The sequence below is a fragment of the Tyto alba genome, unplaced genomic scaffold (genome assembly GCF_018691265.1).
Source record: "Tyto alba isolate M040663 unplaced genomic scaffold, T.alba_DEE_v4.0 Super-Scaffold_10, whole genome shotgun sequence".
Lineage (NCBI taxonomy): Eukaryota > Metazoa > Chordata > Aves > Strigiformes > Tytonidae > Tyto > Tyto alba.
Window position 1 is genome coordinate 1,894,107 of NW_024881262.1, and position 25,892 is coordinate 1,919,998.

General features: G+C 50.2%; 1 protein-coding gene across 2 annotated transcripts in view; it reads left to right on the forward strand.

Moving 5' to 3' along the window:
• The first annotated feature begins 12,058 nt into the window (after positions 1 to 12,058).
• KCNAB1 (potassium voltage-gated channel subfamily A regulatory beta subunit 1) overlaps positions 12,059 to 25,892 on the forward strand; it is a 70,367-nt gene continuing 56,533 nt past the window's right edge. The window contains exon 1 of one of the 2 annotated variants that reach the window (XM_042798766.1): positions 12,059 to 12,802. In XM_042798766.1, coding sequence (XP_042654700.1) covers positions 12,531 to 12,802 — 272 coding nt within the window. In that variant the 5' untranslated portion in view covers positions 12,059 to 12,530. Of the gene's footprint in view, positions 12,803 to 15,340; positions 15,913 to 25,892 lie in introns of those variants that run through there. The other variant, XM_033000069.2, reaches the window with a different exon arrangement.

Consider the following 25,892-nt stretch of genomic DNA (forward strand, 5'->3'; position numbering starts at 1 on the left):
GTAGTGGGTACTGTTGAGTTGTGGAATTACCGTGTATCTGTTGTATGCTGTTTAGCCTGTTCTGTATCGTTTGACGTATTAGCCCATGGCAATAACGTTGAGCTCCAAAAGAGCAATGCTAAAACATTCTGAAGTTACCTCTGTCTGTCTGCCTGTGCTCGCTCCCTCTTGCATCGCTCGGTAGCTGTGCGTGTTGGTAACGGGCGTGTATACCCCGGCTGATTGGGAGTACACACTTCCTGCACGTCTGCCTGTGCCAGATTCCAGACAGTGAAGTGTCTCTGTGCTTCTGGGGACGCTGATAGGAGCGTGAAAACGGGAGGGCAGTGTGGAAAGCAGTTGCACCAGGGCTGTTGGATCCGGGAATCCTGTTGCTGTCCTCCGGCGCTTGCCCCTTCGCAGCCTGCTGCCGATGTGCTTTCCTTATACTTGATAACAGTTTATTTTCTACGCATTTGCTTTTACAGGATTTTTTTTTTGTTTTTTTTTTATATGTATTGTACTTAGCTTGATCTTTAAGATCGTTATAGTCATTAGTGTGGAATCATGATATCGGAAGCGACTTCCCCGATCCGTGTGGATCCCTTCCGTCATTCATGTTCTGCTGTTTATGTAGTTAAGTAAGCAATAATTTGAGAGATGGTTACTTTGGACACCTGTACTTTTCTGATGTATCGAGGCAAAGCTATTTCCATCCACCTGAGAATTTTGAGCACTTTCTGTGATTGCTGTCTGTGGAAGTAACAGTTAAATCCTGAGCTGAGCAGCTTGCTGGGTGCCTGCCGGGTACCTCCGCCAGTGGCACCGTAACCGTGTATCCAGGCTCATCCCTCTTGTCCCTTTTTGAAAAATTTGAGCAGTTGCATTTCATTCAGCTGCAAGACTACCATAGTATTATGGGGTGAAATACTTGTTTTAAACTGCTCGACGACATGGAGTATTTCCTGGCTGTAGCTACTTACATTTCCACTTGCGTAGATCTGTGAACTGGAATAACTGTTGGAAGTGTTTGTTCTAGATTCTTTCAGTTGCACACATTTCCTGTTGTTCTTACATTTCCTGCCTACACATTATGGTAATTTAGTTCAATTTCTGATTATTGGAAATGGCGAACTTGTGTAAATTGATTCTTCTGCCTGTGTCATTGGGCGGTGGTTTTTCCCGTGGAGGAGGAGATGGTGTGTTACAGCCCTGGGGCTCCTTGGCCCCTTTTGGGGACACGGCCCCGTGGGACAGCAGCTGGCCAGTGGCTGGTGTCGTTTGGGGCCGGGAACGCTGCCTCCCCCTCACAGCCCTGCTCCTGGCAGGCTTTGTAGCTTGGGCACAGGGAACCTCATCAGTATCTCGGCTGCCCCCTTTATAAAATGGGGGTAGCAATTCTCACCCACATCTGTCCTAACCTCCTTGAGCCCTTTGGATGAGCTTTTTGTGATGTGAGTGAAGCATTAGCAATACAAACGTTCTTTTATTACTGGACTGTGATCTGTAAGAACTGTTGGTCAAAACCACTGTAAATCAGTGGCACAATCTGTTATCGCATGGGTTCTGCTGAGAACAAATTTTCTTTGCAGCTTATCTCAAAAGGAAGCTCCCTAATGAAACGATGGCCTTAGAGTACGTTTTACCTTCTTGTCAGAAAAAGCTGAGGATAGTTGTTTCCATGACTGTGTTGGTATCTCAGCCGTAAAGGGTGCAGTGACAAGAAATGAATCTTTTTGGTGTGATGCAGAAATCCTTCAGCCTTTTAATGCTGTGGCAGTTGCTTATTGTGAGTAGGCTTGCTCTTGCTGCTGCCGCCACCAGTTTGTGTTGCCTTGACAGCAGATACGCAAAAGAGAAAGAATTCCTGGAAAGTCATGCAAAGAATACAGAGCACCTCTTAAACCCAAACCTTTCTCAGTTTTGACTGAGACACTTAGTTGGTCTCCGTGTAAATAAATCTGCAGTGGATAGTCCCATAGTTACGACGGAACTCGCAGGAGAACTTGGGTGGCGATGGTGATGCCCGTTGGTTTGGGGGTTGCAGGAACTGTTGTACCACAAACCTGCAGTGTACCTGGACAGAAAACTTTTATTCACTGCATGCTGCACACGTGGAAGTCCTCTTGGAGTTGCATCTTAACTATAGGCGTGATGTATACCTGTATACTATGTGCGTACCGAAGTTTGACATACACTTTTACCATCTTTTAATCACCTGGGTTGCTTTCATGTCTGTAACAAAGTGGAGCTTGGCAGCAATTCCTGTGCTCTTTAGGAACATACTTTGGTTTGGTTTTGGTTTTCAAGCCAGAAAGTTGAATATTAAAAATTTTAGGCATAAACTATTGCACTATAATCAAAATGTCTTATCGAAATGAAATTTGTGATCCTTAGCTCTCTTTCTTTCCCCCTGTTTGACACCTGTGCCATGCATTGTAGACGTGGTGGGTTGTTCTTAGGAAGGTTGGTGTTATCATCCCAGCGGTTCTTGAGTGTTTTTATGGAATCCATGTGTATCGGACAACCAGAAGTGGAGAGAAACATGATACTCTGTTCACATTTCTTAAAAAAATTATATTTAGCACCTAGTTTACAAACTAATAACTGTAGCTGCCCTGTACAATTGTTCACCTCAAGTCTTCAGTAAAACATGTCAGCAGTTAGAGGAATTTGTATTGGGGGCATTCCCCATCATTCTCAATTTTTAACATTTTTCTGCTTGTGAAATGATAAAGTACTGTGAGCCTTAATTTTTATCCACAAATAAAAAATATTATGTTTGAACGTGGGCGTGACTTATTTTTTAGGGCTTCCGTGTAGAAACTACATTATAAATGGACTATCCGTTTTGGGGTGAGAAGAAGCTGTTTTGGGGCAGGTGTGCTCCCCTGGCTGCAGGCCAGCCTGGGGTGAGGAGACGTCCCTCTCTGCGTCGCAGCGCAGACACCCCGCTGCAGAGGAACGGGCTGCTCCGGTACTTGCCCTCCACATTGGTTTTTTTTTTTTTTACCATGATACACAAATGCAACCTCTTCCAAAAAATGCGTATAGAGCCTTTTCTGGCCTCTCTCCTTGGTTAAATGGCCCAAAGGGGTGATGCCCACACGGACTGGGACGAGCCCCTCCGTCCCTCGGGGTGCTGGGGGTGGCCCTGCAGCGTCCTCGGGTGGGGGGAAACGCTGCTGGCCCCCCGGTGCATTGGGGTGCCCAGTGGTTTTGTGGCAGACCTCCGCTGCTGGTGTTTAATGGTTTTGGCAGTAGGTCGCATTTGCCAGACCACATGGAAATTTCCCCTCTGAAAAGGAAAAAAAAAAAAGGCAGCTGAGGTTAGAGCTGAGAACAAAACTTTGCACGCGGGCGTAAGGAGTAGCGTGGGAGTGGGTGCTGGTCGTTTATCTTGCTTAAACGTCCTTTTTTGCAGCGCCCAAGCCACACTCTGCAATCAAAGGAAACCCCTGTGACTTTGGTATAAAGGATTTGGCCTCGAGCACCGCGGTGGCTCCGGCTCCGCAGGCTGTGCTGGGGGCACGGGGTTTGATCGAGCCCCTGCTTATGATCGACGTAATCAACCCCCTTCTTCCCCCAAGGGCAGCCCCTCCGCTCCACCTCCTGCCACGACCTGCAGCAGCCGCCCCACGCACCTCGCCGAGACTGCAGGGCTTTGCTTTTTTTTGCTTTTTTTTTTTTTGGGGCTGCACGGAGGGAGTCTTCAAAACAATTTTGTCTCATTTTGCGTGTTTTTCTTCCGTAGCTCAGTAGCGATGGGAGACTCCGGGCTGAAACCCACCCCCCCCCAGTGCAATTTCCAGCCTTCCAGGAGAGCGCTGAGGGATTTTGGAGAGCGGCAGCTGGAAGGCTCCGAGGTAAGGAGCGCGTGCGAGCCCTGCCCGAGCATCGCCCCGAAGCGCTTCGGGAGCCGAGGGGTTCAGAGCCAGGCGACGGCTGCGCAGCCGGGCTGGCCGGGGAGCTCGGGAGCAGGGATGCTCCTCGGCTCCCTCCTCCCAGTGCCCGGCAGCGGGGGGGCACTGGTGTGTCCCGCCGGCTCCGGGTGCAGCCCCCGCGTCCACCCAGGGAGCGTGGGGGTGCTCGGGGTCCCTGTGACAAGAACGAGCCAGGTGCTGGGAGCCACCCCGCGCAGCGTGAAAGCAGCCGGGCAAAGAACGGCTGCAGAAACGAAGCCAGAATGTTCCTCGCAAAGCGGTCGTTTCCCACAAAAGGTTTTTTGGAAACTTCACGAGGCGAAAAGGGATTTGGATTACTGGATTTTTTTTGTTGGAGTTGGGGAAGAAGTTTGATTACCTTTTCAGCACAGCCCGTTCCCGCGATCCTACACGCTGCAGCAGGTACCCTCTATGTCACGTTGGAGTTTCCCCTGGCTTCATCTCCTCGGTTAAAAATACTCAAATTAGTTTTCTAGTGCTGTTGATTCAGTTAAGTTTCTTTAAATAGCAGGGCACTTATTTCTGGGCCTGCTGTTCTTGCCCTGTGCTGGCTTTATTCAGAGGAATCCTTATTCTTCTATCTCTCTCGCTTCACCTTAGTCCAGTAATGATCTTTCCAACAGAACAAAAAGCTTTTTTTGTACCGTTTCCATGTCTCTACTTAAAGACCAGATCAAGAGTACCCTGTGACTCTTCCAGATCAAGAGTACCCTGTGACTCTTCCAGATCAAGAGTACCCTGTGACTCTTCCTTCTAAAATTTATTTTCCCATTTTATTTCATGGATCTCGTCACAGACGAGACCTTGGGACGACGTGCTCTTGCTGCCCCACGGATAACCGCTTCTGTGGAAGTGCAGTGCTGGGAGGTGAATTGCATCCCATCAAGTGGAGTGGATTATTTCTATTTCTTTAATTGCCTAAACAGGGACTGCAGAAAACCGATCCAGTGCCGTAACTTAATTACTTCATTATAAAATGGAATAGTTTTAACATCTGAATGAGTTGGCTGACTTTTGCACTGCGGGCTCCTTTATGGTTTGCTCCCACTGGTTTTGAAGATAGCAAAGGCAGTCCTTAAAGATGACATCCAAAACTCATAAAGGTCAGGGAGATGGAAAAAAAAAAAAAAAAAAACCAGACAAACCCACCCCAAAGCAGGGTGCGTAACCGCACACAGAAATGTCCGTTTTGCTCCCGTAAGCCTCCCGGAGGAACCACGTGTCCAGTTATAATTCTGCTAGGAAATATTTCCAGGCTTGTTAAATGCTTTTGTTCGTGAGGGGATGAACCCCAGCTACACGGTTTAGGTGCTTCCCCCATCGCCATCGCACGCTGCGACTACGGGGGGCTCTGCCAGCACCCTCGCTTCGGGCTCGCTGGCTGCGAGTGGTGCCCTCTTACTCCTCCACGTTCCTTTTTTAGGGAAATAATTGATTTAAATGCGTGCTCAAGAGCCCCCTTAGAGCTGGGGTATTTCGCTTGTTGGTCATTCCACGGAGTGGTTTGGGATACAAAGGCCAATAAAAAGCTGCTTGCAGGATTTCTTCCTTTTTAAAATTTTTTTAGGGTGGAAAAACACATGGGAAAATGCGCTGGCGTAAGTGTCAGCTTCAGAGACAGCCTCAGTTTGAATGGTGCGCTAATTAAGAGAAATGTGAATTAAAGAGAAACAGTTTCTGCTCCTTACAAGTCTGGCGGGGGGTGACAGAGCTTGAGGGGCTCTGCCTGGGTTGGGGACTGTCCCTTGTGTCCCGGGGGGGGGACCGGCCTCTCCCCCTCGCAGCGGAAAAAGCTGTCTGCCAACAGATTGGCGTGCACGCTCTCCTTAACGAAGAAGAAATAATTCAAAGCCGCCATGCATAATTAAGCACGCTCTGAGGTGGGCTGCCATCCGACCGGGGGGCTCGGGGGGGCCGTGACCCGGCCGCGGACACCGGAGTCCCCACGCTGCCGTCTCCCCGGGGGAAAGGGAACCTCAGCGCGTTTCTCCCGCAGCTCCACGCGCTTGGCTCTCGTCCGCGGCCGGTTTCACACCCGGGATTTAATGTTCTTGTGCAGCTTTTATCCTTTGGGTCTGCTCTGAAGTGTACCCAGGTGCTTCGGCGCTGCAATTGTACTTTGCTCCGTGGGTTAATTTTATTATTCTCTGGGCAAGGTGCCGTGCAATAAGTCACTTAGGCGCCCAGCTTACCTTTTCATGCCTGGGGCTTGCCCAGTTCTCCTATTTTTTTTTTTTTTTTTTTTTTTGGTGTGGCGGAGGGATGTTGCTCAGGACATGGGGATCAGTGGGTTTTTAGAAGGGGAGAAAAAAAAAAAAAAAAATAAAAATGAGGTTTTCCTGATGACCGCAGGGATGTGGAGGGATGTCCGTGAGCTCCTGTGGAAGCTCCAGACAGTCTCGGTGGGGCTGAAGCAAACGCTGTACCTGTGCGGCGGGGAGCTCGCTGGATTTTGGAGGGGAACGGGGAGGGGGGGAATGTCCCCCCCTGTGCAAAGAGGGGGGGTGGCTGCTGAGCGGGGACCCACCCCCGGGGTTTGAAGGTGGCTGAGTCAGGTTTTGGATTCAGGACGCTCTTTTGTGCTTTGCGGCGTTTATTTTTAGTCGTTTCTGGAGTGCTGGTTGCCATGGTAACGCGCCATCGCCCAGGTGCCCCCATGGGTGTGCCGGGGGTGCTGACGGAGGAGGAGTGGGGACAGGGCTCCTGGGCCCGGGTTTTGGGGACAGCTCAGTGTCCCACGTCTGGTCCATCCCCTGGATTCGGCTTCCAGGCAGAGCTGGGGGGTCGCTGCCACCCCCCCGACTGGGGCTCTCCACCTCGGAAAACCAAACGCAATCCTTCAAGCGCACAAACCCATCCGGAAAGAATTTTAAAAGCGTCCTTGGAGCATGAAAGCTGCTCAGCAGGGAATTAACCGCTCGAAACCTCGTCAACTAAAGCGGATCAGCCTTTTTGTCTGGAAATGTATGCAGAAAAGTAAAGAACGACGTGGGTGGTTCTGCACCTTTTCATACAGTTTGAAAGCAGATGCTGAACGATTGCAGCGGCTGGTGCACGTGTCCAAGAGCGGAGCCAGGCACGAGCTCCCTCGCCTGCCTGCCTCCAGAAACGTCTGAACATCTGAATTCCCCTTGGCCTTAGAAAATCTTCCCTTTTCTAATCAGGGATTGCTTGATCACTAGTTGCTCTCGGTGCAATCCAGAGCAAACCCAGAGAAGCCACTCATCAGTGATCCTGCTGAAGACTCAGCCAGGAGAAAAAAACATGCTCATTAACATACCCGGGGGTTTTTCTTTTTTTGCTTGGGTGTGATAGGAGTGGTATTTGGCTCCACAATTATAGCTAAGAATTATTTGAGAAGGTAGAAGGCTGAAGTGAGCCTATTCCCACTTCAGTTTTTCAGTTTCCACAGACTGACTCGCTCGAAGCTGGATGTGATCCTGCGCTCTCCGAGCTGCCCAGCTCCCTCACGCCCTTCCAGGAGGCAGCTGGGAGCTTTCCAAGGGGATTTACGGAGCATGCTGCGACCTGCAACCGTTCCACCTCCATTTCACAAAGAAGAACAGTGCTTTTTACCCTCTGCTACTTTTACTCGCTGTGGTCTTTCGATCAGATGTAATAGATCCGGATGGAACAGCGATGTCGCGATACAGCAAGCGGCTGAGACGCCGTCCCTGGGTGAGAGGGGGCACCTGTAACGACCTGCTCCCGGGATGGGGGGAAGGTGTCAAAACCCGGGGCTCTCCCGCGAGCCGGGAGATGAAACGCTGTTGTGCTGCCTGCTAGGAGAGGGCTGGGTACTCGGAAATACATTAACGCCGATTTCAGGTGTGTTGGATGTTGAGATTTCTCTTTAAAAGCTGAAGTATACAGATATATCAAATGCTTGGTTATCCGATGCTCCTCGTGGGCAAAAATCTGGAGGGGGAGAGTGTGTGCTGCAGGGGGAGCAACGTTATAAATGTATTTCACATTACTGTTGGGCTCCGCTCCCCGCTGCCAGGAGGGTCTTGGCCTCCCCTGTGCTGCTTATTTAGGGGTTTTTTGGGGGTGTTGACCTACAGAGCCGGCATGGCTGGGGAGCCAGAGTGCCGAGGGGGAAGCCAAAGAATACTTTTAACAACTAAAGGAAGCCTGATGCAGATACATAGCAGGTTTTAAATACTGTTTTGAGCCTGTTCTTTGTTTCCCACGTCGTGCCTGCTCGCTGCGAATAGAGGAATGAATGGAGGGAGGGCTGCTCCTCCATCCCATGAGGGCTGAGGGGATGCTGCATCCCTTTCCAGCTTATTCCAAGAAAATGAAAACGTCGGGAAACACCCGACCTGCCACAGTGAATTTTTTGGAGAGCCTGCCTGTATTTGGAAGCGCGGGGAAAGGGCCGGTTTGGGAACCTTCCCCTCGCGTTCAGGGCTGCCGGCGTTGACTGCGGCGGGATGCTGGGATGAGCTTCCAGAAGTTCGGGGAGGTGAAGGGGGATGAAGGAGAGGAGCTCGGCGGTGCCGCGGGCGAGCGGGTTTGCCGAGGATGCCCGGGCGGCTCCCGCCCGGAGCAGGGAGCCGAGGCTCTCCCCGCAGCCCGCTGCGCATAAGTCACTACATTTAAATGCTGTCAGAGCAGGGTGAGCCACTTAAAACCAATTAAGTACCTTAATGGCTCCTTCCCTGATGGGGTTTCAATTACCTTAAGTAGAAGACAGTATGGAGCAGGAGTGCCGTTAGCCTAAAGGCTATCGTTTAGACTCTTGCTAATTGGATCATGCATTTGAAAATTACTGTGCTCCTTTGGGATGAAATCTATATGTTTGCTTAGATATCACTTACAGGTATTTTTTTTCCAACGCGATCTGCACCTGCGGAAGGCTTGCGTTTTTCTGCTCAAAACCCTCTAAATAGGACCTTCCAGGTTAACTGCTGCTAATTTATCCTGCTTGAGATGAGCGATATCTGCGTATGCAAATAGATTTCAGATGTGTGCATACAGAGCTGAAAAAATTTGGGGAACACTTATTAAGAGGCTGGTGTGGAATCTGAAAAGCAAGGGTGGATCTGAAGACCATTTTGAAAGAGGGTGAATTTTCAATGAGTTTTAGTAGAATTGCTGGATCAGAATTTGCATCCCGCGTTCCTTTAGTTTGGAATGAGGCAGAATAAATTTGCTGTGAAGAAGATCAGGGTGGAATTTTCTTGTGTAATATTGCGAGGCACTTGTCGATCAGCAGGTTTAACTGATAATGCACATCCTGATAGAGAACTGCTTAAGAGATTTTTTTTAAAAAAAAACTTTAAAAATGCAAACTGCGTGAGGTGTACTAATTCAGGATGGGAACCTAGTGTTTTTCTGAGCAGAAAACATCTACTGGAGGCTTTTTGAAATATTTCTCTTATTTGCATCTGAAAAATAAGAGGTTTGACTAAAACAGTGCCTGAGCCAGAGAAAAATGTATTAAACCCGTGTTCTGATCCCGGAGGTGGGGAGGCGGGGCAGTGCAGGAATGTTCTGCTTTAAAGCTGGTGACATGAATAATATTGTTTGGTTTTTTTAACGGCTGTTTTGTACCTCTGCACCGCTCGTGGCTGCTGTAACCTCCCTTCGTTCCAGACGGCTCGGGATTGTGCGTTTAATATAGATGAGTGCGGGGGCATTACGGGCCCTGCGGGGTGGGATTAACGGGGCGAGGGGGGACTTGGTGGGGGCCACTCCAGGGCTGGGCAACCAACTGAGCCCCAGGGCCACCGGCCGTGCCCGGGGTGGGCAGGAGAGCGGCACGGAGAGGGTTTCCGCATCGTGTGTCCAGCTCGAAGGACAGCAGCTGGAAATCAAAAAAAATCAAATTTTATAAAGCGCCGTAAGAAGAGCTATAGAAATTTTCAAAGCCCGGAGCACTATTAATAAGTTACAGGTTGCAATAAGTTGCAAGTGCGGAGCTCATAACCGCGTTTTTATACGTTTATGCCGCGCATAAATAAGTTAGAAGCGATCGTAATCGGAACGGCTTATTCCTTTAAGCAGTGCTTGCCTGGAAAAAGCAAGATAAAAGGCAGGCGGTGCCCCCGGCCCTCGGCAGGGCTCAGTTTGGGGCTCCGCTCGCCGGAGCGCGGCACCCCGGGCCGGCCCCCGCCCTGGGTGCGGGGTGAGGCGTCCCCCCCCGGGCGCTGCCTTCTCCCCTCTTCCCCCCCCTCCGGAGAGGGGGGAGCTGGTGGGAAACTGCTTGGGGAGGGGCTGTTGGTACTGCTGGGGGTGAGGGGGGAGGGCTGGGCGAGATGCTCGTGTGTGTGTGTGTGTGTGTGTCCCCCACCACCACCCTCCCCCGAGCCCGGCCAGCTGCCGAGTATTTCGATACAGCCGCAGAAATGCGGTATCAATATTTAAAGCCAGCTGGCTAGCTTTGCTTTCAGGAAAGCAATCTTTCTGCATTTTTTATAAGGGGAGTCAGGGTCTCCTTACCTGCCAGAATATAGAACCATCCGAGAGACAACATCCGATAGCATTACCTACCTAAATGAGACGTTCCGGGAACATCTCCCCTCACAATAGCCTTCTGTATGACCAACAATGCTCCATTGAGAGGGGAACAAATTGTCAGCGTCTGCTTTTAATTTAGTTTACTTTTAAGGTGACTGATACCTTGTAAGGTCTTTGGGAGCAACAGGGTGTTTCTGTGGTTAAGGAAATGTTCAACATGGAAGGCTGAGTAAGCACAATGTGCCTTTTATACAACTGTTTAAGAACTTTATTTTGCTTTTGTTAGCCAAGTTCCAAGCGAAAGAACTTGAAGAATCTTAGAAGGCTTGAGACTACATATATGTAAACTAAGTACATGTTACTTCAGCTGCTCAGGGTTGATTTAAAGGCTTCTGGAGTTGCTGGGCTCCTTTTCCTCTTGGGGAAGTGCTAGAAAGCTTAACGAGAAATGAGGCAACATTTTAGAACAGGCACAGAACTAGAATTCGGTAACAGCTCAGATTTTGAGTCGGTTTTCTAGAGTTTTGCGAAATTTCCAGAGAGCATTTTAGTGCCATCTCTGCTAAGCAGGTCAGATAACACCAGTTTCTGAGGAAGGTAGATTTTTATGGGGCTTCTTCCCAAAGGGAATGGAACTGCTTTCTTAAAAAGCATCTAAAAAGGGCTTTTTAATTTTTATTTTTTTTTTTAATTTTTTTTTTACTGTGGCACATCCTGAAACCCAGTGGGCTGGCAGAGTGCTGCTGCAACCCCTGCCGGGCTCCTTGGGGGGAATGTGGCCAGCAGACCTCACCCAGGACCCGCTCTGGCTCCAGGGGACCCGGCGGAGGCTGGGGGGACCCCAGTTCCCATGGGGTGACAGGAGCTGAGCTGGTCCCGGCGGGCCAAGAGGGACCCAACAGCGGCCCTGGGGGTGCCGGGGGGCAGGGAGGAAGGTGATGGGGGTCCCAACTCTTCGGGGCAGCGGCCACAGCGTCGGAGCTTCAAGCTGGACCTCGGGAAAAGCTTTTTCAGCTTCCCAGAGTCTCCAGCCTTGGGGGTCTGCAAGGCTCAGGTGGGAAAGCTCATCTAGGGCTGGTGGCAGACCTGCAGCGCGAGGGAGACGGGGCCGGAGCCCCCCTGAGCCTTCCCTCATCCCGTAGCTCTCCATCCAGCCCCCCACCCCTCTGCAACCGCGCGCAGGCTGCCTTTCCCCGGCAGACGGACGCGTCCTCCGCGCAGGGCACGGCTGGGTGGCTGCTCCTCTTTGCGATGCAATGGCTTTAAAATCCTGCTTGTCTTCAGAGGTTCGGGTTTTTTTTTTTTCCCCCTCTTTGCCTGCCTCTCTCTCCAAACAAGGATATGTTTGTGCTCCTAAAGTGGCTGCTGTGATTAGTGCCGTAATCTCTATATCAGCTTTTATTTTCCAAACCGGAGAGGGAAATTAATTCAGTTCTAGGATCCGCTCCTTTCATACGTTTTCCCCAAAACACCATTTGCTCGGCAAACAAACGAACCGGGAAAAGCGATGACTTTGCTCTCATCTTACGGGTGGTCAAATCCCCCAGTTTCCACAAATCCCTCGGAGGACGGCGGGTTCTGCTGGACGGGGCGGCCCGCGAGGCTGAGGCACTGCACGTGGGAGGAGGAGGAGGAGGAGGAGGAGGAGGAGGAGGAGGGATGGACCGGCCGGCTCAGCTCTAAGGGTGAGGACACTGATGCTCCCCGGCCGCGTCCGCGCTGCCGTTTGCTGCAGGTTTGCTGTCACGCGTGGCTTGTCCTGGCTGGAGCACTCCGGCGTTTACACCTTCAGTGAGCTGGACCCTTTTTGCCGCCGCTACCCATCTAAATACCTTCTTTTGTACAAGCCCAGTTTCGGTGCGCTGCTTTGCACGTGTTCATACGGTGCTTTTGAAGAACCGTCCTCCTTACTCGGTGCAAAGCGAAGCCGGCTGGCGGGCGGGAAGCTGCTACAGATGTTTCCATGAGAAGGTTGCAGCTCTTCTTTCTGGTTAAGCTCCGCAGACACATATCTAATTACAGCTTCGTGGCCGGCATAAGGTTATAGAGGGAGGAAAGTGCGGGCTGAAAATCAGTTTAAATGATTTGAGGGCAGCGACTTAGTGCCGGGGGTGCTGCCTTCGCGCCGGGGCAGGAGGCAAAATGCTGGCGGCCCGCACGGGGACCGTGGGGGGTAAAAACGCCGAGGAAATGCTGAAGCTGAGGAAGCAGTCGGTGCTTTCCCTGGGGAGCAGGGAGAGAGCCCTGAAGAGCTCCGCGGAAAGCGGGAAGGAGGGCCGGGCGCGGGCCAGCCAGCCGCAGCAGCGTGCCCGGCGCCTGGCTCTGCTGCGGGAGCTGGAGATGAACTGGTACCTGCGGGTCTGCGAGCTCTCCCACGAGTACACCATCGCCTACACCACCGGCATGCCCCACAGGTACGTACCCCGCGGTGGCAACCTGCCTGCCAGGAAATGGTGGGGATGGTGATTAATAACAACAACAACAAAAATTATTATTATTATTATTAATATTATTATTATTATTATTATTATTATTATTATTATTATTATTATTTTGTTATTATTATTATTATCATCATCATCATCATTGTTATCATTGTTATTATTATTATTAATAACAATAATAATAATAATAACAGAAACCCTTTAGGCTTTACAAGTCTGACTTCTCTGATTATTGTGTTGTTTTTTTTTTTTTTTTCCCCTGCCCTGTGATGGTTGTGCATTAGAGCCGACAACTCTGCAAGCTTGCTTCTTAGCTTCCCCAACTTCTTCAGCACAACCTGCCTGTGGTTATTCAGCCTGATTTCATGTTTTGTCCAAGCGACCGTAGTTTTGTCTGACTTTCGTTGAAAAGTTGCTGCCGTTGCGCGGGGACTGCGTGGGCTGACAGGGGAAAATGGCAGGAGAGACTTTGCTGGGTGCTGTCGGCCCTGGGTCTCCTTTCCCTCCTCGGACCCGGGCTGCGGCGGTGGATGAGCCGCTGGGGAGGGGAAACCTGCAGCTGCTGAATTTCTAATGCCATTGATCCTAAAAGTCGCAGCCTCTGGAATCTGATCTTACTCCTTTAAAAAAAAAAAAAAAAAAAAATATATATATATATATAAGGGGATCTTGGTATTAGTGGAAATTAGACATGCGACTAATCTCCTGCGCCGAGTAAGACCCTTAATGAAATAGGAACCTAAATACAAATTGCCTGGCGTCGCTGTCTCCATCCCACCACCCCCCAACAGCAGCACCGGGGGGACAGGGCGGCCGCGGTCGCTCAGGGCGGTTTGGGGAGGAGGGAGGACGTGGGGTTTGTTCCCCTCGAGGGACAGGGCTGCTGCCGAGGGGGGGTTCGGCGTTTTGCCCGGCTCTACACAAAAGCCTCGGTAACGGCGGGGATTTCAGCTGAGAAGTCGGGTGAAATCTTCCCTAATCCCGGACAGGAGGGGGATGCCGGAAATGCCCGGCGCAAACTGAGATCTTACAGACATGCTGGGATTAGAAATTAATAAAAATGTCATTAGAATAAAAATTAGAAACAGGATAACTGGAAGTAAAATGAGATAAAACTATGAGAGATGGAGCAAGTCGTTATTAAGTGCAGAAATGTCGAAGCAGCCCAATGAAGGAAACACGAGTGGGTCTGTAGACTAAGACTGAGCAATTTCTTGGGCACGGTGCTCACCGGCCACACCAGCCCCCAGCCAGGCACCTGTGGTCTTAAACAAATCTATAAGAGCAAAGCACGGGGGAAGAACTTTTGGGAAAACAAAGTCTCTGACGGTGCTGATCCAGACAAGCCCCAGCCTGGGACGTCGGGGACGAGGAGGTCTGTTAGTGCTCTCGTGACCTTTCTCGGTTGCAGAGAAAGAATAACCGAGTAATCCACATGCCCCTGCCAAACTCCCCTCGGGGACATTGAATTATAATCTTTTAAAATATGTTCTAGGTTTGGGATCAGTCTTCATTTATCTGCTTTGAAAGATTTAAGGATTAGTTGAGTTCATGATACATCCATCGTTTGATTATTTAACTTATTTCTCCGATGTAGTTGGGACTGAAATGACCGCCAGAAAATGGCTTGAGTTTTTAGACAAGAGCCTCAGAAATCTACCTCCGTGGTGTGTCATTGTCCTGATTTGTTCGCTGTGGGCTGGTGTTGGCCAGAAAAGGCTACCGTGGTCCTCCTGGATGTTGTCTTGACGGGAGGGTGCTGGATGCCCTCGGGCACTGGCTCTGGTGACACAGTTGCTGTTGCTCCCGTCACCCTGCTGGGACGAAGACCCTCAGAACCAGAAACTTTTTTTTTTTTTTTTTTTTTTTTCCCCCGTTTAGAAGTGGTGAAACAACCTGCTTGTCGGTTGGGTACGTTTATTTGCAAGCACAGTGCTCAGACACGTACCTGCCCCCGAGAGGCAGCGGGTTCTGCGGAGCGGGAGGTTCCACAGAGGCTGGTGGCATCTCAGGGGCTTTGCCCACCCGTGCCCGAGCTCCTACGGGGGCACGCTGCCCCCCAAATCCCTGCCCTGCCTCCGATGCCTGTAGCTCATTCCTTTCTCAAATATTGCCCTTATCTGTTTGGTTTTAGGTTATTTTTTTTTAGTTCTTGGTGTTTGACTGCTCCTTAGCCTTTGTTTTCTTATCACTTGCCAAAGCCCCAGGAGGCTGAAGCTACCGGGGAGGTTTACAGACCAGGTAACCTGAGCTGTGGGAGTTCACAACGGACTATGAGAAAACAAACTGTTTTAATGACTTGCATAGGAGAGGCTTGCAGCATTCATCTGTCCGGCCCAAGGCCTGAAATAAACCCTGTGAGAATATTTGTTTTACGCTTACTGGCCTTGGATTGAATCCCAAACAAATATTTCTTATTATCTAAATATAAGACCTGGGAAACGGGGCCGGTGCTCTATTCCCACTGGCAGTCCTTATCCCTTGGAGTTACATGACCATTATAGGTTTCGGCAGATGAACAGGATCGCTGACCTTGGCCAGAATCCACCTTGGGCGTCGGTTAAAATGAGCTTGTTGCAATAACATAAAGAACGGCTGGGAGAAAAATACCGCTCCGTAGTCCCGCGGTCCTCGTGGGCAACACAACTCCTTCTACCCAGCTAACTAACTAACTAACTAACTAACTAACCAACCAACCGGGCTTCTACCCTCTTCGTACTGGTGGGTGTGGGAGGGCACGGGGCTCTCCTCGCAGCAGCCGGTGGGGGGGGGGAGCCGCTGAGGACCCCGCGCCCGCCGGGCATCGAGGGGCCCTCGCGGCAGCTCCGCGCGTGGACCATGCATCTGTACAAGCCCTCCTGCGCCGACATCCCACCCCACAAGCCCAGCCTGCCGAAGCCGGGCGAAGCCCTCCTGAAAAGCAAGAAGCCGAGCGCGGGTCCCAGAGCCGGCCCGCCGGCCGGGGGCTGGCCGGGGAAACCCAGCCGAGCCGCCGAGCTGAAGCAGCTGGAGAAATTCCTGCACCTTCACGGGCTGTCGCTGCAAGAGACCGTCCCAGCCGAGACGGGGATGAAGTACAGGTATTTCTGCGCGTCCCGCGCCGGGGCACTCGGTGGTGACAAAAAAAATTAAACCCCGCGGGGAACGGGGCCGAGCATCTGCGGGCAGGCTCAGCAAATCGCAACGCCGTGTCTGGGTTTGGCAGCTTTTCTCCTCTTAACTTTTCTGAGCACTGTAAGGATTAGCACGGCTTTGAGCAACGGTAAAGGCGTGTGACCGGGTCAAAACTTGGAATTTGGTTCTTCTCTTCTAAACTTAGCTGTTTGTGTCCATCTACAAGAACGGCTTCTCTCAGATTTGGGTAGAAGTATTTACCCTTTCTGGTGTTTTAATGGAAACTCATTTATTTATGGGCATTAAAAAGATAATGACTGAACAGAGAAAAGAAAACATGGAGAACGGAGGTGTTCTGACTGTGGCTGGTGCTTCGATGTAATGTCTGTCCTCGCTCTGCCCTAAAACTGGAGCAAACGGACTGAAAGCCTGAGAACCAGAGCCTGGCGGGGTTCAAGCTGGGGAATTCATCTTTTGTGTGTTAGAGCACGCGAGGGAGAGGAGCTCATCCACGCAGGGAGCAGGGCCAGCCAGGGGACAGAGGGTGGAGGCTGGGGGGACGATGGGTGAGGAAGGCATCCATGTGCTTAGTCTACCGGTTGTCATTTTGTTTTATTTCAAGAGATTCCTTTTAAAAGGATGACATATGGGAAGTGGATACGCTCTCTGTGCTTCGAATAAATGAACATTTTCTTCAAAACATTTGCTTTCCCTAGAGACTGATTTTTGCTCGTGGCCAGTCTGAGCTTAAAAATTGAAATAAGACAACACTTTTACTATTTTTTATGAAAACGGCACGGTTGTGTCACGGTTTTAGCTGCTGGCTGGGGAGATTTGTTGGTGTTTGGAGATACCGTCTGGGGAAGACCGAATGTGTGAAAAGTGCTTTGGAGCCAGCGCCCGAAGAAATGGCAAAGGGTTTTGTACCTCTGCTCTGCCGGCACCGGCTGGGAGTCCTTGGAGCAAGTTGGGGTTACGCAGCTTTGGAAGCCGATGTAAATAAGTAAAAAGCTGAGCCCACGGTGCTTGAGTGATGGAAAGGGAAAACATCCAAAGGCAGTGGAACAGCGTCCCAGGGACGCCGTGCTCCGAGCCGAGCTATGACAGAAGTAATCCCTGGTGTCACTCCGAGTTAGCAGGAGCGGTGCAGTCCCCGAGTGAGATATTCTGATTAACTGGGTTTTTTGGCTCGGGAAGTTTGCTTCCCTTCTAATGAGAAACTCTTTTGCTCCTCTTCTGATGATCCTAATCCCATGTGGCAGTTGTGTTTGAAGCGGTTGGTGTTAGTACACCCACGAAAATTATAATTTACCTTATTTATCTGTTAATTCTGCACTTTCTATGGCGTTGGTCCCCTCCAGACATAGTTTAACACATCCTGCGCCCTCGCTGAGAAGCACAAGTACCATTTAGTCACAGAGTGTTCCCATAAAGCAGTTATCTAGTGTCTCAAGTTTCCTCCACTTTTTTGCAGGAGATTATCCTGCAAACTGCCCTGATGTGCAGACTGAGTCTGAGACTGAGTCTGACTCCCGCCGAGCCAAAAATGCACCGGCCCAAACTGGACAGCAATGCTCATCTCTACGTGCTGCCGCGTGGAAAATCGCGCCCAGCCTGCAGGAGAAAACTTCTGCAGGGATGGATACCCAACCCCCAAACCTGCTGGAAAATGAGTTTTCTAAGTCACAGGGAAAAAAAAAAAAAAAAAAGTCATTAATGAGATATTCTGGGACTGTGTTGTGCTCCGGGGGGGGGTTGGTGTTGGCTGTGAGGCTTTCCCCGGTGCCGAGGGCTGCGGTCGCGCGCTCGGCTCCAGCACGGGCTCCGTGCACCTCTCTGTTTCTCAGCTTATCGAGTGGAGTGGTCTTCATTCGGCAGAGCCTTCGGTCGTGGTAAAATAAATCCCATGCTTAATTTCCATTGAAGCTGATGGATTCGAGCATACGCTTAATTTTAAGCACGTGCATTTTTCACAGTTGACAGGAACAGTTGTAAAATATTGCGTTTCACGTGTGGTATCCCGGAGAAGGAAGACTTCTGCAGGAGAGAGGGCTGCGCAGAGCGCTCTGCTGCAGGGCAGGAGGGATTTTCCAGCAGTCATCACTTGCCGCCTTCTGCAGATTTTTTGCTCCTCTAGAAGTACAGAGGCTCTTCTAGTTTTACGGTGAGCTTGAACGTTTTCTTTGCCAGCATGGCTTGTTTTGCCTTCCAGACATGTCTTCAGATACCCATAGGTCTCGTCTAAAGACAGCCCAATGAAACCCTCCTTTTTTATTAACAGCTATTTCATTTTGTGTGGAAAGTAATGAATCGTTAACAAGAAACACTTACTAAATACGCATAAGCTGGTTTATTTGTAGGGTGATTAGTTCTTTTTCCTTTCATTACTTTAGCAAATACAGCTTAGTTCAGCCTATTACTAAATAACTGGAAGCGCAGCAGTGCATGAGCTCAGTTTGTTTCTGATGACAATAGTATTTCTCTCAGACGAAACGCCACTTTCAAAGCCAATTTGGTGTCTTATTCTCCAACAGGGTGTTTCCTTCCGTACACACTCTGCTGGGGTTACGGCTCTTCAAGGCCGAGCTATGCGGGCTGGGTCTGTCCTCGCAGCTGGGAAGCTGTGGCTGTAAAACTTCTCAGTATTCTGCTCACGCCTGGCTAAAATAGCATCTCTGCGCTCGGGCAGCTGCAGTTGGAGAGCCCGAAGGGGAAATGTTATATGTATATGTCGTGGTTTGAGCAACCCAGGCAACTTTTGCAAAACACGCTGCTGGCAAACGTTGCAGGTGGAAGGAATTTATGGGGGTCAGGGACTCCCAAGGAGCTGCTGGATTAACCCACGCAGCAGCCTTTGCAGCTGGGGCTGTGGGTTTCTCTTTGTATTTTCTCCATTTTACATTTCGCTGAGGTTTTGTTCAGGGAGGGCGAGTTCCTCCCACAACACACAAGCAAACTCACCTCATTTGGAGCGATCCCTCCCCGAGCTGTCCCGCGGGAAACCCTCAGGAGCTCCCGCATCCCGGACAGCAGGGGATGCTCTGCCCAGTTCGTGTTGCTCTTGGAGGTTAAGCTAATGAAAAACTTGAAATTACAGATTGTCACGCTGAAGCTCTTGTCCGAAGACTGGCCAGCAGGTAGCCCTTTGCAGGATGTGTCCTTTTTCTTTTCTTTTTTGGTTGCAATGGGAAATATCATCAGCAGCAAGGAGCTGGGCCTGGCAGCCGCGGGGAAGAGAGGGCATCCACACATTGTCAGAGATGAACTGATGGTAAAACTCACCCTCACTAGTTTTGTTTTTTTTTTTTTTTCTTTTACCCCAAATCACTTGTGGTCTTGTTTGATGCATGAGGAGGAGGAGGCTCGTGCTGGTGCACAACAGCCGCATATGCTGGTGATAAAAATAGTGCCATGACTGGGTAGCAAATATCTCTTAATTCTGAAAAATTAAAATACTTACTGTGGCTAAATACAGCAAGAGGAGATACCAAAGAGCTCGAGGAACAAACTAATGGCAAAAGGGCTGTGATTTGTATGTCTGATTCGGTGCGTGTCTCGCGTCGGTGCAAGTCTGTGTCAGGAAAAGCAATAAGGGAGTGAAATACGCAGTCTGCAGTGCCAGAATGAATGTCATTCTTCAACTATATCGTTACTTACTGTCTAAGTATTACTCGAGATCAAACCTGCTAAATTTACTAGAGAGGCTCTCCAGTTTGGTAACCTCGCCGAGACAACTGTGGCACGCGGGTAAGGGAACTAGCCCAAGGCTTTTGGTGAGTACCAGGATTTTGTGGCGACCACCAAAGGCACCGACCGGCATGGGCAAAAAGATAAAACGCTCCCGCAGAAGGAAAAACCCCCCCTTGTCCCTGGGTTAGGTAGACAAAAAGGCAAACACCATTTTAGAAAATGTAACATGCATAACCGTAAAATACTGAGCTTTTAAAACAAATTTCTGGGAGCTGACATTTCAAATCCTGCAGTCTGTACTGGCCATCCTGTTTCAAAGGCATACGGTAAGCTGGGCTAGAGAAAGCAGAGGGCTCTGAGCGATGGGATTGTCCCTGCGCCGGGTGATTAAACAGGCTTTTAGCTTAGGAAAAAAGATGACTGATGGGGATTACAGTGGATGTGTGTAAAATCAGGAATAGCCCGTAGCAAGTAACTCGCTGTCTCCCATAATGCAGGAACCAGGGGGAATGCAAACAAAGTTTCCGGACAACAGGTTTAAAACACAGAAGACGCTTTCCTTGCATCTTGTAATGAAATTGGGGAGCTCACTGTCCTGGGAAGTTTTGGATGCTGAAAGTGTGAGCATGTTCAAAATGTTCTCGGGGATCCGGGCGAGGCCATCAAAGGCTATTAAATACGAAGGGGTGGATTTAACCTCTAGCACAGCAAATTTTTAAATGGCAGAAAGCTGAAACGATACACTGGGAAAGGCATCATTGTGTTTTTGTTCAGTTCCTTTAGAATTTTCACCCTGGGCCTGCTGACGGGCATCGCCTGGGCTGTGTGGCCGGTCCGCAGGGATGGCTGCCCAAGGGATGGGCCAGCGCGCAGCTCGCGCTCCTCAGCCCTTACCCCTCCTACTGGGGCTGAGTTTATACCCTTGCAGGGCTACCACAGAAGAGGGGAATTTGGGAACAATCACTTGGCCATAGCTGCTTTTCCAAGCTCCCTTGGTCGGGCTCATTTCATGCATCAAGGCTTTAAAATATCTAATCTTTAGATGGCAAAATATACGAGAGTGCTTGATGTGGTCCTCTAATCCTGCACCGTAATCCCGTCCTAATGTGCTCAGTTCAGAGCAGAGTTGCATTATATTTATTGGGATATAGCTTACGGCGTTAATGTGTTCCCTGTTTCCTGTGCAGATTGATCTATAGAGCTGCATCCAGCTGTGTCCTTTTTTTAATAGCCAGCATAATTTTTCATCAGTGTGTGTTTGGCTTTATTTTTCTTTCTCAGTCTGTTCAAACTATACAGCCTGCTGTCTAGTGCAATGGTGATGGCAGATATCCCCGTGCCTATCCTTTTCCCAAATGACACCAGTTTCCACTTGCTCCTTGGGTTTTGAGTTATTTTTGTAGGGTTCCTGCCCAGCCCACGCACAAAGCGGGGAGGACGGGGTGAAAGCAGGGGATGCGTGTGGGTTAGGGTGCAGACAGGGCATCCGCTTGTGTGTGTGGTGTTTGTAGCGTGGCGTTTCCTCCTTGAAGAAAGAAATCCTGTTTTCCTCCCCGGGGAAGAACGGTCCATCTCTCCGGCTGGGTTCAGCAGGAGGAGCTCTTTAGCTGCTCCGCCAACGCCGGCTCCCCGGCCCTGCTGCTTTCTGGTTGCTGCCATCGCCCAGCGATCCACACGCGCGTGCGTGCCTGCTCACATGGGTGCACACGCGCGTGCACGCACGCGTCCCTTCGCAGGGTAAGGTCCTCGACAACAGTGCAAAAGCCGTGCAAAAGCTCAGATCCACCCCGCTGCTACTTCCAGGGTTACTCGCGCCTTTGGGTGAGGAGCTCCCCGCGTGCCGTGGGTAGAAGAAAAAACAAACGTTGTCCTCCCAGTTCACCAGCCCAGCAATAAATCTCAGCTGCGTGCCGAGCGGCAGCTCCCGCCGGGGCTGAGCAGGACTTTGCACGCTTGCTCCTGCTTTTCACGCACCTTCTGCTCCTGTCAGACTCCAGCTTGAAAGCCTGCCCTGCCAGATGCTGGATAAATCGCCAGCTCCGTGGGCAGGGTGCTGCCTGCTGAGCCCGCTCCCCGCTCCCCCCCGCGGCATCGCCGGTGTGGAGCCCGTCCAGCATCTCCCCAGGGAGCTGACTTGAAAGTCTGGGATATTTATGGATCTATTTACATCACAGGTTTGAAGTCTGCAGTCTGCAGGCGTGCCCCGGGATGAAACTCGGTCCGTTCCGTCTTGATTAAACCAGGTTTTATCTGGGAGTCTTTGGGGTGACTTTGGGATCTGCTGAGATCGGGACCTCGCCGTACATCGTGGTGACGCAAACCGCTGAATGGTGGCTCCTGGGGGGGGGGGAGGTAAGTTTAGGAAAATACCAGCTAAGCCTCCTCTAGCAGTTTTCGGGGTTGCTGGCTTGTTTCAAAGCTCCATCCTTTAGGAAATGATTATAAAACCAGGCTCTGGCGAGGCTTTGCCGAGGTTCGCTTCAAGGCCAGGCTGAGAGCAGGTCTCTGTATCGCCAGGGCGCTCCGGCAGTGCTGCCTCAGCACTTGGCATCGCAGATGGCCACGGCTCAGGTGGAATAAAAATGGATTTTGGTCTTCAATACAAACCCAACACTGATGCAATCGCAACTCTTTCGTTTTGCTTAATTGAAAGAAATAACCACGCGTGATGGCAGCTGCTCTTCCAACATCTCTCTCCCTCGCTGCGGTTACCGCTCCCGCCCCGCGCCCATCCCTCCCACTGCAGGTCTCCCAGTATGAGCAGAAAATGTCCCTTTTCAGCCCCAGCAGTGCAGGACTATGGCCCCGTCTGTGCTTAGAGATTTCTTTTGATTTACTCTCTTGGTTATGAATCCTAGTTTGTACACTAAGGATTATAAATAGTGAGTTTTCATTGCATTCAGAATTTGCAGGGCTTGCAAGCTTGGGGTAGTGTAAAGAGGAAACATTCCTGGAAATGCAATTCCAGCCTAGCAGATTCCGAAGGCAAAATGTTCTGGATAAAAAGTGCTGTTCTGAGACCTGGGGCTGTTGGGGAGAATTTGGCAGGATCAAAGAGGAAGTGTCTGAGAGGAGGCAAAGCTGCAGTGAAATTCCCATCGAGCTTAATTTTAACAGAGAGCTGTCGGACGCAGGGACCCCTCATTTTCTCCTCTTCCTCAGAATTACTCCAGCACCAGGAGCGAGTTGCCAGGTCAGGGAAGTGGAGGGAGATTTTGGTTAGGGCTGATGGCAGCCCTGGAAGAGGGGGTGCTGGCGTGGGGGGAGCCTCTGTGGGGCTGCCCCACGGCCTGGCCCCAGCCTGCACCCGCTTCCCGGCACCAACTGCAGTAAAACCACGGGAGTAACAAATCCAACACGGGGCAGAGCTGTTTTTTGCAGTTTAAGCAAGTCAAAATGATCGCTTGAAACATTTCTATTGTGCTGTGTTTTTCCCCATACTGAGGCGACCACCTTTCCATTTCTGCATCTCCCCATCGGGCAGAGCCCCCCGATGCTGCCGGGGGGGCCTGACTTCCCAGGCAGCATTTTCCACAGCTAAACTGCCTGCCGCAGACCTGCTCCTGCCTGATAAGCCTTCCTTTTCCCCTTGTTTTCAGCGTGCATTTTCCTAGCTGCTTGGCTCCATCCCCATGCCCGAATGACTCCAGAAGACAACACGGCGTTTCCATAATTCCAGTAGCACGGTTGCTATTTTTCCCTGGGGTGTTTGTGGGGTGCACGGGGGGGCTTAGTGTGACCAAATAGGCACGATGAGGCTGTCAGGGGGGGCTCAGGGCTGGCCAGCCTCCGGCAGGGTGAGTGGCTCCCCCCACCAGCCCTCAGTTGCCCATCTCGGCTGGGCTGACAAAATGCACATTTTTTTTTCGCCGCAGAAAAAGCCACCCCGTGGATCGCAAGAGTAATTATTCTTTTTCCCCTGAGGGCCTGCTGAGTGGTTATGCATTTGGCAATAAGTAGCGAGCCTCTTGCGAATCCTTTTGTTAATTAAATGGGCGCCGTTCCAGTATGGAAGTGGTTGCTCGATACCATTTGAGATGGGCTTGGAGATCAGGGACTACTTGCCTGGCCAGCACTGGCCCTGGGAGGTACAGCAGCCCCCTGGCTTGGAAGTGCTTGGCAGCGCTTGGAGGTCACCTGAAGACAGGGCCTTGCATTTAATTTCCTAAAATGGCATTGTGCCGCTCTGAGGCGCGTCGTGCTCCTGCCTTGGGTGCAAAAAACCTGCCCTGGTTTATGCTGGGTGCTGCTCAGTTGCCCTCTGAGCTCAAACCATGACAAAACCCCGAGTTAAAAAGCCTTTGCAGAGGGCTCTGGAAGTGAAAAGAGCAATATTTTACCCCTGAGTCCAAAGGGAGTGGAGGGAAAATTAGGGAGCTAACGAGTTCTCGCAGTCCTGGCTTTTGCCTGCACCCACGGGCAAGCACCAAACCGGCCCAGAGCCGGCTCCGGCGAGACGTCCCGGTGGGAAAAGTCACCCTGTTCAGGCTAAAAGCAGATTCCAGAAGTCCTGCAGTGGTGATTTTTTTTTTTTTTTTTTCCCACTATCAATGCAGGCTAGTAACTAAGTCGCGGTGGAAGTGCTGACGCAAGGGGTTTTGCTGTATCACATTCCCCAAAGCGGAGCCTGGCACTGTGAAAAGGCAATGATAAAATTAATTGGACTGAAGATAATTTCTTAGTAATCTGCTGCATTTCAGCAAATGACATTGTTCTGGGTGATGTGATAATTCTCCTCAATGACTAATTCCAGCAGATGCCTCTCGTTATTTTGGGAGTGCTGGTCAGTGTGAAGTTTTCTCTCCAATGCAGGGAGTGAGGTCTTGTGACAGCTTTGCTGGGTGTAGCTGATGGGATTCTTACCCTGTGCCACCCGCTTTAATAATTAGAAAGGTTGTTGGAGCGCAAAGAGAGAATCTCAGGAGTAGAATTAAAATTATTAAAAAAAAAAAAAAAGTACTATTTGAGGAGGTGATGTTTTAATATTTTATTATTATTATTTATTTTATTATTATTGTTATTGTTTTAATAGTATTTTTAATAATTTTAAATAATATTATTATTGTTTTAATAGTGCTTATTATTCAGTGTTGGTTTATATAAGATAATCACTGATGGAAACACTCAGTTTTCACTCAGTTTGCTCACCAAATCATGCAGGTCCCCGGCTGGGGAAGGGCACAGCTCGAGCAAAAGCTGAGAACTCCTGGGTGAGGGGGATGTTTGCTGAAGGGGCACCCACTGGGAGAAAGTTTTGCAAACAATGCAGTCTGCTGTAGCTCGTCTTTATTCTGACCCTCTGCCAGCATTTCTCAAAGAATCAGAAGTTATTGCACGATAATTAGTCATCCATCTGCTATAGCGTGTCCCAGAAAAGGGCAGAATGGAGTTGTGTATTATTCAGCATCCAAGACCGAGACCTTAGCAACATATTTCTTCATATAAGTTAATTGAGAGTTTTGAGCTGTTACAAGTAATGCTTGGGTGATATTTGACGTGTATGGGTAACAAAGCAATATACATAATTGCTTAAAATCTACCATTCAACGAGCACAGCCAAGTTGGAAGAGCACAGCTTGGGCTGAGCTTTATTTGGAATACATTTACCAATCAGGTTGTGCAAAGCACCTGGGAGAAATCCGCATTTTCTGTACGCACAGTCTAGAATCTGAGTACGGCAGAATGGGAAGCCGCGTGTTTGCCGTAAGCTGCCAGCCTCAGCGCCTTCCTTGACTCTTGACTTGCCTTTAACTATTTTATATTTTTGTGGTAGAAATACCGGTTGTGGTTGAAATCTAACAGCTCGTGGGGGGGGGGGAGGCCGGTGTCCGGGTGCCCCGGAGCCGGGCTCTGCCCCGCCGCAAGGACGGGGAGTGAGTGGCCTTGGACCCCCCCCCCCCCCAAAATATCAGAGAAGTGAGAAAAGCGTTGAGCAACCCGCGGGCACGGGCTGTCCCTGAGCCTGGTAACCTCAACCTCCCCAAAAAAAAAAGCCAAGGAACCCTCTCGTACTGTGCCACGGAGCTTCGTGCAGCTCCAAGTGTTTTAATCATGTTTAATCCTGTTCAGTGTATTACAATACATTAAAATAACGGTCATTTCTGGAGCCCGTCTTGTAAGCCACAGGCTTTCAGTCATCTGAGGAATGAAATAGATAACATGGAAAAATTAAATTACCTGGTTTGGAGTGGGGGGTAGTGCAGCTACCAGGGCGGTAGGCACTGTGCTGGTGGATGCTTCCCACCTGCAGGGATAA